Source organism: Muntiacus reevesi, chromosome 20 (genome assembly GCF_963930625.1).
Source record: "Muntiacus reevesi chromosome 20, mMunRee1.1, whole genome shotgun sequence".
NCBI lineage: Eukaryota > Metazoa > Chordata > Mammalia > Artiodactyla > Cervidae > Muntiacus > Muntiacus reevesi.
The window spans coordinates 40,194,226-40,207,077 of record NC_089268.1 but is presented as its reverse complement, the minus strand read 5'-3'; the positions used below and the strand labels follow the sequence as shown (position 1 = coordinate 40,207,077).

The following is a 12,852-nucleotide window of genomic DNA, read 5'->3' as shown; positions in this document are numbered from 1 at the left end:
AGTGCTACCCAGATCCTTCATCGTCTGTATAATGTGTATTTAACTGGGGGCCCCTTTCCTCGTTAGTGATGGCAAAAGTTTCAAAACGCTGTTTGTTGAACTTTCAAAAGTTAATTGTAGGATTTACACTTTGGTCAAAGTACAGCTGTTTCTGAAATTCCAATGAGCCCCAAAGACCACAATAGTCTTTGTTGAACAAGGTAATAGGGTATGAACACACACGTCAACATCATCTGTAACTACTAATTGAATAATTTTGATAAAAATTACAGATTTTTACTGACACCCACATTACCTCCTAGTCATTAAAACAAAATCTATGTGACTGAAAAAAATAAGTCAGTCTCTTTGATGTCCACTAAATGTATATGTAAGTTTTCCAAGAATTTTAGTTAAGTACCTAGTTACATTTGACAGACAGAATGTAATTCAGACTTAGTGTATTTAATAAAGTTTTGGTTATAACTAGGAAAGGAAAAAAACTGGAAACACAAAATGGAATATGAAAAAGGAGAAAACAATTATACTCTGTTTCTGAAAAGAATCTTTCTTCTTTCTGTCTTTAAATAGCTACCCCAAAGCACAATTTATAAAAGGGTAAATACAAAGAACCATATTGTAAAGTTCATGGATTTTTACAAATCTAAGCAAGGCTGGATTCTAGCGAGACTAGAATCCATTTTATCACTATGGCTTCATGTCTCGAGGGAAATTTACTCTTACGACAAGAAATAATGAACACTTTCCCTGTTCTACAAAAATACATCAACGTTACATTTTTTAAGAGCCCTGCTTAGTTTCCCCTGTATGCTTTACTGATGCAGTTTCCTACTAGAGATATTCAGATTGTTTCCTTTTTCTTTTTTCCTGCAATATTTATCCTTACATATTTATCTATGTACACTTTTCTATTAACTTTACGAGGCAAAACTCCAAAAACACTGAATTACTAACTCCTCTAGCAATGCAAGAGTCTTTCTTTCTACAACTTCAACAATTCTATTATTATTCTTCCTGGTTTTGATTAACAGAAAAAGCAAGCTCCTTGCTTTGTTAAATTAAAACTTTCCTTTCCTTAGTTTCTTGTCCATTTGTGTTTACTCTTTAGTCAATTGACTGAGTCCTATGTTTACTTGTATAAATCAATTGGTTTAGTAATTGGTTATGAATTCATTTAAAAATGCCCATCATATATTAAGGATATTAACCTTTGGTCGGTCACATGTTGTACATATTTCTCCCAGTCTGTCATTTACCTTTCAGTCCTATGTTGTTCTTTGTCATACAAAAGCTTTTAGTCTTTCACATTCAAATCTCTTATCTTTTCCTTTATGATTGTCGTTTATGGTATACGTTACACTTTCAAAATCCTTCTGGATTATCATTACCCCAAATTACATAGCTATTCACGCATATCTTCTTCTAGTCTTATTTTGGTTTTTCGAGTTTTATTTCCAAGCTTGAATGCTACTTCTTATCAGCTGTGTAACCTTGGGCAAGATCTTCTTTAGTAATAAAACAGGAATAATACTTGCTCTCTTACTGAATTGCTGGTGTGATTTAATAAGGCAGTGCAGTAAAGCACTTACCAGAGTGTCTGGCCATTGTAAGTCTAGAATATATTTTAGCTAATATCCATAATTAATATCATCTCTTAAATTTTTAACCAACTAAAACTAATTTTGGTATAAAGATGGAGGTACTCATCTAATTATTTTTCCTTAAATAGCTCCTCCATCTTTGCAACAAATCTATGAGACAATCCAATCCCATTTTAAAGATAAAAGACACTTATTCTTAGAAAAAAAAAAAGGAATCATTTGTTGCTATTTCTCTAGCGCCTCTAGGGGTCCCACTTTCTAAGTTTTATGATGGTGTACTCGCATGTGAGAGCAAAAAGGGGGCATGTGAACAAGTGTGTGTGTGTGTGTTCTGGGTCATAATGAGAAGAGGAAGAAGGAACAGTACCATTAATTATTCAGAGCAGGATATGCCAACCCAGGTTGTTCAGTGGAAGAAAGATATTTACCGTTTTTAAATAACATTAAGATATCTCAGAAAGGTACAGGGGAAAAAGCAATTTAATAAATCATATCATGAAACTAAACAGAAATATTCTCTACAGAGCTGCCCTTACTTTTTTTTTTTTTTTAATTCTGGTACCTTTGTAGCTCTTGAATACCTGGCTGGGGTTATACTTAATCACTTCTTTGGTTTGGTGACTTTCAGTCACAATTATTTTTAAAAAGCCAAGACTGTCTCCAAAGCCTAAAAATTCCATGTAGGAATGCTACAGGCTCTTCTGCCCTCCTCAGCATAATCAGTTTTCCATGACACATGAACAGTGCCCACACTTCACTCTATGATGGACAGAAAATATTAACCGTCAAAGACCCTTGCACAGTCGAGAAAGCAGAGTCTGGTTTATCCAAAAGACTGAAGGTGTTTGTTTTTACTTTGTTCCCTTCTAAACACAGGAATCCCTTTTTCTCAGTACAGGAAAAAGCAACTTGCCCACTGCTTTTAGCAGCTTAGTTAAGTAACAACAACAAAAAAAAAGGAGCTGCTTATGCTGGATGGTGGGAATCAGGGAATTCATAAAAGATGCTCTACTCCCACCCTTAATGTTTCCTGACTCCAGTTCACAAATGGAATGAAGTGCCCTTGTCCAGGAGAATGAATGTCAGCCCAGAAGGGAAAACCCAGAAGTCCCGAGGGAAGCAGAAGGATCTATGAGAATTTCTTTCTATCCCAGACAATCCATGCGGAGGCACAACTTGGTTCAACCCAAGAGCCTGCGGCTTTTGGCAGGACCCCTGCCCAACAGGAGACAGCCACTCTGCCAATGCCAGCTCCATGTGCCTGGCACGGGGAGTCCACGGGGCAAACCTGACCTCACTTGTTCAGAACCATGACCAAGATGCCAATTTCCTCTGTGGGGCTTATGATTAGACGCCTATAACCGTGTGGACAAGTCTTAAAACACAGGCATGCCCGCAGCAACCCACAACACAATGTCAGAACGGTAGAGAGGGCTCCTGATTGGAATTTCTGCAAGCCAAGTCACAGAAGACCTGACCCACCCAGGCCTGAGTCACACATGATACAGACCTCTGCAACACTAACACCCTGAGTCTCCACTCTTGTGCACAGCCTGTCCCTTCGGGGAACAGCACAAAGGCCTCAGAGCTACCAGGCATGTGCACTGGGAGCTGAGGAACCAAGGGAATTCTCTCTCTAGCAGGGCCCTGGTACCGAAGTACAAAGGAAGAGAAAGCAGGGGTGGGAGGGAAAGTGCATACCACACACATGCCAATTCTTCACAGTAGCTATACTCTAGGAAAAGGGAGAACAAAATAAGAGGGCATAACTAGGGACTTCCTAGTGGTCCAGCGGATAAGACTCTGAACTTCCAATGCAGGGGGCAGGTGTTGGATCCCCAGTCAGGGAGCTAGGATTTCACACGCCAGGTAGCGTGGCCAAAAAAACCCCCAGAAACTCAAAAAGGGCATGTGCATGCGTGCTCAGTCACTTCAGTCATGTCTAACTCTGTTGCGACCCCATGGACTGAAACCTGCCAGGCTCCTCTGTCCATGGGGTTCTCCAGGCAAGAATACTGGAGTGGGTTGCCATGTCCTTCTCCAGGGAATCTTCCCAACTCAGGGATCGAACCCGCATCTCCTGAGTCTCCTGCACTGCAGGCGGATTCTTTACCACTGAGCCACCGGGAAAGCCCCGAAGAGGGCACAATCTTGTCTCGTTCACAATCTGCATCCATCAAGCCAGCCTCGCACAGGTCAGGGCTGACCAAAGCACTCAGTCTGGAGATCCAGGGCTGGACACGCATAAGCACAGAATATTTCTAAAGTACTGAAGTGGAAGAGCGGTCAGAATTTTAACAGCATTTTATCACTTTAAACAGAACCTCCAGTCTTCCTTCTTTCTCCCATCTCTTTTCTCACTGGAGTTAGAGTGAAGAAAAAAACACCAAAAACACCATATATTTATGACCTGGAATTCCTGGGCCTGCGCGTCTGGGAGGGTGTTTTTCCACTCCTAACCGAGGCTGACAGCCCTAGCGACTGTGACGAGTCTGGACTTGGCAGGTGGCACGGCTCCCAAGCCAAGCACCTGGGCCGGGTGAGAGCCGTCAGGCTCCACAGACAAACCCGAAGGGGCGAGGGTTACGTTTCAGTAAATCTCTCCCTCAGTTAGTGCAACTCTCAGAAACGGTCACGTGTAGAGGCCATAAACCTGGTTTGCATTAAATGACCAAAAACTACAGATTTTAGATAGAGGAACTAGGGCTTTCAAGGCTCGACTGAGTGACATGAGATGTAAGTTTTAATCAACTATAGAAGGTGGCCCTCAAGGGGCGGGGTAAGAACCAGGACCCCGAGAACCTAGGCCTGGGGCGCAAAGGTCGACGCGGGCCGTTTCCCACAGTGGCCCCTGGGAGCGGCCAGCCCCGCAGTCCGCGGCGGCCTTCTCGCAGCTCGGCCTGGGTGACTCACCCAGACAGACGTGCCCAGCCCGGCGACAGCGCCGGGGCCCGTCACGAGCTGGCGGTGAACTTCAGCGCCTTTTTCTGTCGCCTGATAAAGTGGCTGAGTCATGGGGGGAGGAGGGTCAGGCGTCGGGGGCCCCGGAGGAAAGACCTGTGAGGCCCGCCTCAGCAGAAAATGCGTTTTGGAGTCATTTTCAGGAGGGTGCTTTCACATTCAACAGCGGCTGAAAAAGTCGCTGTGTTTCACCTCCACCTGCTCGACGCTTGGCCACTGTCTCCGACACGGAGGCAGGCCTGACTCAGTATCTCCTCTGGACTGCGGGGTGCGCGGGACTGACAGCACTTGAGGGGAGGGGAGAGCAAAGCCACACCAAACACAGGCAATCAGGACTCCAGAGAACTTCCGACAGGAGGGAGAAGGCGAACAGTATTATTCCTGGCTAGGTGCCAAGCCAGAACACTTCAACAGTATGATTTCCTAAGCACAGCCTCCTGCTGGGATGAGAGAAAAGAGAAGAGGGCCCAGGAGTGCCACAGAATCCACAAAGTCCTCACGCGTACTTGTCATGGACCCAAATCCACCTTTACCACTGCTTTCAGCTCTCCTACGAGTAGCAGGGCCTCTCTGAACCTCAGTTTCCTCTTTCGTAAAATGGGGCCAATATCAGATTCCACTGATTGGGCGTTTTGACAATTAAATGATCTGCTGCAGGTAAAGGATTAAGTGCGGTGCTGGGAACCTAGTGCTCAGGATTCTATTCTCTATTGTTATTATTATCCACCCCTATAAATGCACTCAGCTAAGTTAAGCAATGTCTCTGGGTGCCAAGAAATAACTCTAAGGCAGGGTTCCCTAACCTTCAGGATCTAATGCCTAATGATCTGAAGTGGAGCTGATGTAACAATAATAGAAATAAAGCACACAATAAATGTAATGTGCTTGAATCATCCTGAACTACCCACCCAGTCCATGGAAAAATTGTCTTCTATGAAACCAGTCCCTAGTGTCAAAAAGCCTGGGGACCGCGGCCCGAAGGAATGTGTACGTGTGCTCAGTCATGTGTGACTCTGCGATTCCATGAACTGTAGCCCACCAGGCTCCTCTGTCCATGGAATTATCCAGGCAGGGATACTGGAGTGGGTTGCCATTTTCTCCTCCAGGGGGTCTTCCCAACCCAGGGATTGAACCCACATCTCCTGCATTGCAGGCGGATTCTTTGCCTCTGAGCCACCAGGGAAGCCCCAAGGAATCGATATGGACAAAGAAAGGAAAGCGGAGGAAGGTAGGGTTGAGTGGGATTAAAAAATCTGGGAGTAGAGATGTGAAAAAAGAATATACATACATTCTTTTAAAAAATTTAACAGTATCAGCCTAGCCTACTCGGGGAAATTTTTCTTAACTGACCTTCATTTACCCAATTTTCTGAATTAACGAACATTCTCTCTTCCCCAGTAAAATACACTGGGGCAGGCCTGCTGCATACTAAATCATCCAGCTGGTAGACAACTCTCTAGACTCCCAGCAGATGAGTTATGTTCTTACAAAGGGTCAGTTGTGTTCGCTCCTAGACTGGCTTATATCAGTTGCACTTCTCCGTAATTACATAATTAACACATGCAAAAAGGGAGCTGCTGGTTTTAAGAAAACTAGGTTGGATGCTGAGGGACAACTTGATAAAGGTGAGTCACTAAAAGAAATGTCAAGCTAGGAATGGGTGAGAATTTGGAAAAGACAAAGAAAAATCTAGAAGGATTCTACAGTCAGATTGTTTCATAAATGTCTCTTAAGATGGCATGCTCCACTTCTAGTGAATTTCTCTCTAACTTTTCACATACTCAAGTACTGCTGGTTCTCATAACCACAGGGAAAACTTCCACAGTTTGGACAAACGTAACAGCTAACAATTATTGAGTATTAATTCTTTGCAAGGTACTTGCTGAGGGTTTACATACACTCGAATATTTTTTAGAAAAGAATATGCTAAATTGAGTATTTTGGAACTCTGCTTAAAAAACTGGTTTTATTTTGGCTACTGTCACTTTTTAGAATGTAAATTTTGATGCACAGTTAAATAATATGAAACAGAAATCATTTCTACCTCTGAGCACATAAACTCTCCCATCAAGAGAAGAGACTCAGACATGGCTACTCTCCCCAAAGAGATTGCCCATGGCTAGGGGGCACTCAGCCGGCCCTCATGGTACAAAGAAACATTAGCAGAACAGGAATCAGATGAAAAACGTTTGTCCTGAATTGCAGGGTATTACAATAACTGAAAACACAGGCTTCAGCAAATCTGAGCAACACACCATATGGTGAGAACTGTTATATAATTTCTAAGTCAACAGTTTAGACTCTCAGGTCAGGAAACATTCATGTCCACATAGATTCCCCAGAAATGCCATCACAGACCAATTTCTATTTGGTATGAAGATTTATGGATAAACAGGTTTATGAAAAATATTCTCCTTATAGGAAGAAAAGTGAAACCAAGGTTACTGGAAGTCATTGTTATTTACCAACCTGACACATTTTAGGCACATGATAAAAAATGTATTGGTTTACGGCCAAGAAGTCCTTAAATGAAATTAATGATGATTTAAACATTTACAAAGACCTATTATCTGTTATGATGCTCTAAAATTTCACTACAATAAGCTTTTTTTTTAATTATTGAAAATAATGGAGAGGTAATCGCTTTCTTAATAATGGGCCTTCAGCAGGATTACTTGACTTATACTGACTTTTTAATCCCAAGTGTGGATCTATGTTTACGTATATGTATTTATGGGCTTGGGAAGGGGAGGAGAAATGGGTTTAAGTAGAAATGCCATGTTTTGAATGCCTAATTCTGCAGGTTACTTGTTTTTTTTTAAGCCCTGTCACAGAGGTTTTTGCTTAAAGATTCAGAACAATGCACAGACAAGCATTATTATGACTCACTAACCAAAAGGTAGTAATAAGCAATAATATAATTAAAATGTGCAATGTCTCAAAGCATGATTCAATGCAATTCAAACGGCTTAACAAACAAGCCTTTGATTTGCCTCTGAAAAGTCCACTGCAACAGCTGTGCGGCCAGCATAAAATGTCTGATTCATGTTTAATCCGAGAGCTGGAGGAGATCTGAGACCATTCTAGGCCACAGATTCTCCCTCTACCGATGAAGAAACAGACACTCCCAAAGTTTAGCAGTTTGTGGCAAAAGCAGGTCTCATAGACACCAGCACGTACAATGCATTTTCTCTCCAAAGATACTGATGCTACTATCCTTACTACTGCTATAGTGAGACAGTGATAAAGATGATGATAAATATTAAGTGAGCTTTTCCTATGGCTTAAGGTACTTTACATGAACAGGTCATTCAGTTCAACCTATGGGAGCAGGATTAATATAATTACGTAACCTAAGAGGAAACAGAACTCGCCTGACCTGACACAGATAAAAAGGCGCTGGAGGTGGGACTGGAAACCCAGGCAGTTTGATCTAAAAGCCCACACGCTTCCACCACTCCACCCAACACAGTGCTGTGCCCTTAAACCTACTACAGAATTATGGATTTCTACATTAGCCTGAGAGTGGAAGCTCTTGCTTGCTGTAGTAGCCTCTAATAAATATAGTAACATAAAACATAACTTAGAATTGAACATTGACACACCCCGTGAAATTGAGAGCCTCCCTTTGCTCTTTCAGTCCAGGCACTCATTTCTCTCCCTCCCACCTCCTCTCTGCTCCCCGAGTTTTGAGAGCTGCCTCAAGAGCTCTGATTCAGTATCAATGATGCCATTCTTTATTGAGCCTAACAAATAGGTCGGTTTCAGGAACTATGTGCTTCCCCTTCTCCGTTTCCTCTATACCCGATCAGAGAATGAATGCTTCTATCTTAATGTTTCCATTCACAATTAAGAAGGAATTGCGTTTTTTTTTTTAACTAAAGAGAAAAGAAATCAAACTATAATTCAATATAAAATGAAAATTGCCTATATGGCAGAAACCAACACGACATTGTAAAGCAGTATCTTCCAATTAAAAATAAATAAATTTTAAAAATAAAAATTGAATTTAAAAAAGTAAATCAAATTAGTACAGAAACCATTCAACTAATCTACTAGCAATATATTTACTAGGCAGATTATTTGCAATGAGTGCCAAAAAACCTGAGAGAGTGGTGAGCAACAATTTTATTGCTGAGGTGGTCACAGCACTTGTACAACAAGGAATGTCTAAAGAATAAGAAACTTTCTCCCCACACTTTGTAAACAGATGCTACTCTATCAATCAAGAAAATCCTGTTTAAGGCTAATTGGAACTTGGAATTTACTGTGATCATGCAAACAAAGATTTAGTAAAGTTTAGGCTACTCAGTGTGTTTAGAAAGCATTTTTATCTTTTTATATATTCATCAACATACTATATGTAGTGAAAAGCTACAGAAATCTTGACTTTCACATTTGAATTTTATCATCTGTACTTAATAAAGTTATTTCCAGTAGGAAAAAAATTTACATTCAGAAGTATGAGTGATACATTGCAGAATGCTAGGATGGTCTCTATGGGCAGTTAATGGAGGACATGATTGTAGAGATGTGGAAAAGAAAGAAAAACAATCTTCCTAAAATATTCTACTAACCACATCACTCCAACAGCCTCTATTTTATTTTATTTTATTTTTTTACAGTTCTTAGCCTAGCTTTTTAAAATTTCCTGTTATGTGGCTTCATTCAACATGTACAAGTAAGTCCCTCACTGATTCCCCATAAGATGCATCTTCTGCTTGGACCAGTTTTACACACTATGCTCACTTCCACTTCTGCACCCTCACTTATGAAAAAGCCAAATAAAGTATTTACGGGTACCTTCCACTGGTCAGCTCATGAAGTTACCTACTGAACCCTTATAACAACATCTAAGTCCTATCATTGACATGCTTCCCATTTTACAGAAAAGAAACTATAGCTAAGAAAGATTAAACTGTCTAAGAGAATCAAAGCAAGCCTCCTGAGACTTAAACCAGAGTGGACTTTGGAGTCCACATGCTTTCCTTGACACCATACGCTTCCTCTTGTCGGGATGCCCTCCATACTGTGCGTGTGCTCAGTCCTGTCCGACTCTTTGTGACCCCATGAACTGTAGCCCGCCAGCCTCCTCTGTCCATGGAATTCTCCAGGCAAGAATACTGGAGTGGGGTGGCCATTTCCTCCTCCAGGGAATCTTCCCCACCCAGGGATCAAACTCGAATATCCTGCATCACCTGCACTGGCAGTTGGATTCTTTACTACTCAGCCACCTGGGAAGCCTGCCTTCCATACTGCCCCTTGGTTAAATCTATGCAAAACTTCTATGTCCAGTTACAGTCCCACTTCCTCTATGATTGCTTCCCAGGCAGCTTCAGTCTGTTCAGATTTTGCCTCTCCTTGGGTTTTCTATAGAACTTACAACCTGTAAAATTTTGAGGTTAAATATTATCTCCAAATGCTTACTGCTATTTGTTTGCATTCTTTTGCTTTCCAACTTAGGTTTTAATTTCTCAAGGGCTTCCTTGGTTGCACACACAGTAGAGGTTTGATGAATATTTAAGGAACTATTCTGAATCTTTCTGGCTTCCTGGGTTAAATAGGAAGAACAAACAATCACACCAGGCTGGAGCACAGAATGGACGGTAGGGAGACAGGGAGCAGTGGGTAGGGAAGTAGACGGGGTTACATATTAATAATAAAGGACCTTAAATGTCATCCAAGGACTATAGATTTTATCTATAAGTGATGAGGAGTCCTCTAAAGCATTTGAGAATTTCGTAAGAGTTTTAATCCAAGGAGCTATATCTGACTACATCCTGAATAATATCAATTGAACAGAATCAGAGACTGTGCTTTGTACAGCCATATCATTTGTCCTCATTTGTTTCTGTCACAGTATGAAGTGTTTTATTTAAATCCAAAAGCACACATCCAGAATGAAAATACACACAGTGCTAACCGTCAAGGCAGACTCTGTAGATTATATTATCGAGCATCCCAAAGGACTAATAAAAAGACAAATTAATTACAGCCAACATTAAAAATTATTTACTCGCATTAAAAAAATACACTGCCGAAGTTGCAGGAATGATGTTTGGAAAGAAGGCTCATTTACCCAATGTGAGCCCCAGAACGAATTTTCCAACTTCAAGATTAACTTTTGAAAAAGCTATATATCAAATAATTTCTCAGCAAATTTTCTTTACGTGGCAAGGAAAAGGTTATCAAGAAACAAAATTTCCTACAAGCAGATGACTTCCTTTGCCTTCTAATCTTTTAAGATTTACAGCCTCTCCATTATCCTCTTGCCCTTTTGTTCGGTAAATGGAAAAATCATTCAACTGAGATTCTTTTTTTTTTTTGAATATTTATGTATGTATGTATGTATTTAGCTGCAACAGGCCTTAGTTAGTCATGTGGACTCTTAGTTACAGCATGTGGGATCTAGTTTCCCAGGGGCCCCCTGCATCAGGAGCTTGGAGTCTTAGCCACTGGACCACCAGGAAAGTCCCAGCTGAGATTCTCTTAAGTAGAAGTAAGGGGAAAATACTCATTAAGACGATGTATTTAAGAAAAGGGGTCAGTCAGAAGGGAAGGAATGAAGACCTCCTCCACTAAAACAAGTGCTTCCCTCCTGAGCTTATTTTAACTCCTAGGAAGGTGAAGATTCACCTGTGATCACAAATAATAAAATTATTAATAGCAGTCATTTGTATTTAATGAAGTAGGGATAAAATGCTTCAAAAGGAAGGAACAGTAGCAAAACGTGGGGCCAGGAGGCCATGATTCCCTGAAGAAAGAAGAGCTTGAGTTCACATCACCACTGACTACTCTAGAACACTCAGGACGTGAGAGGGTCCTGTAAACCAATGGCATCTGTGCTTTGCTTGTTTAAATGAGCAGAGCATCCTCTCCAAGTCAGAGACGAGGGAAGACAGGACACATTCAACCTCCTCTTCGTGTGATAACCACAACACAGCTTGAGGTGGTTCCCCGTTATCTCTAACCCTTGGAACATCTCTAAAGACACTTCATACCCCCTTTACAAGTGAAGAATCTGAAGCTTAAGGAGCTTGGGGGCAGGGAGGGGGAACCTGTCTTCAGTTTCTTAGCAAGTACGTGGCTGAGCCAGATCCTGAAACTAAATCTTACTGGCTTCAAAGCCCACATGCTAGAATTGGAAAGAATGAGTGCAAATTTTATGGAAAAAACAGAACTCCGGAATAATTAAAGAAAACAGATGTAACGGAAGAAGAGGCCAGAGGCCCAACATCAAGTACAGAGAGACAATCAACTTACCAGCATATTTTGTAGTGTTAGATTCATCCATGGACCAAAAGCAATAATCAAATGCAAATACCTGGATGAAAGAACAGAATATTAAACTTAAAAACTTATTAACTTCCATGAGTAAATCAGACTGAAAAAAAATTCACTGATGAGGATGCCTGCTTCTGTCTGATTTAAAAGAAAAAACAAAAATCAGAAGTCTGATGCTTTATTAACCCTGAAGCTTCTTTCAGACTAAATTGGCTATTTTCTTGTATTACAAGAAATACAAGGTTATTTTCTTGTATTAGAGTAAATTGTATATGAAAATTGCTACTTACTCCACATTCAAACAAGCAGACCTCTTAGCCAAAATATTTTAAATTATATACTTAGTGAGAAAAGACAATGGCTTCTCTCCCAAGTCTGCAGTTTCAGCAGATGTTGAAATGGTGGACCAGGTAGACCTTCCATGGTGGACGTTCCATGGCTTCACAAGAAATACTAAAGTGATCAACTTTCACTGAAATCAGTCCCACCTAACTTTCCATGACCTTATCATTTCTAGCATAGCTAAAGGTTTGTCAAAACTTTCCACATTTCCAGAAATCTTAAGACTCCCAATCCTGGGCCAAGTATTGTTAATATATCAATTCACTCTTGCATGCTTTAGCTTTCTGTATAGTTCCTGAATGCCTACTATGTACTAGGAATGGTTGATGCTACCCTATCAGTTCAGTTCAGTTCAGTCGCTCAGTCGTGTCCAACTCTTTGCGACCCTAATGACTGCAGCACTCCAGGCTTCCCTGCTCCATAAGGACACACATCTAATCACTGCTTTCCATGCATATGACCACCACTCATGTTCCAGCCATCTCTACCACATGTACAGGGCAACGCTCCCCACAGTATGCACCAAGGAACAGCAGTTTCATGAGACAGTCCATGAAATAAAGATTACTCTATGTTGGAAATGGTACATATTTTACCCTGTTTAAGATTTTCTATGCAATTCTCAACATTAAAGGTGCTGAAACTCTTCAGCAAATAAACCCAT

At 41.0% G+C, this 12,852-nt stretch overlaps 1 protein-coding gene across 13 annotated transcripts in view; it reads right to left on the bottom strand.

Moving 5' to 3' along the window:
- Positions 1-12,852, bottom strand: part of KIF13A (kinesin family member 13A) — a 198,496-nt gene that overhangs the window by 90,035 nt on the left and 95,609 nt on the right. For all 13 annotated transcript variants that reach the window (XM_065913151.1, XM_065913149.1, XM_065913147.1 and 10 more), the window contains exon 4: positions 11,826-11,886. In XM_065913151.1, the coding sequence (XP_065769223.1) occupies positions 11,826-11,886 (61 nt within the window). The remainder of the gene's footprint in view (positions 1-11,825; positions 11,887-12,852) is intronic.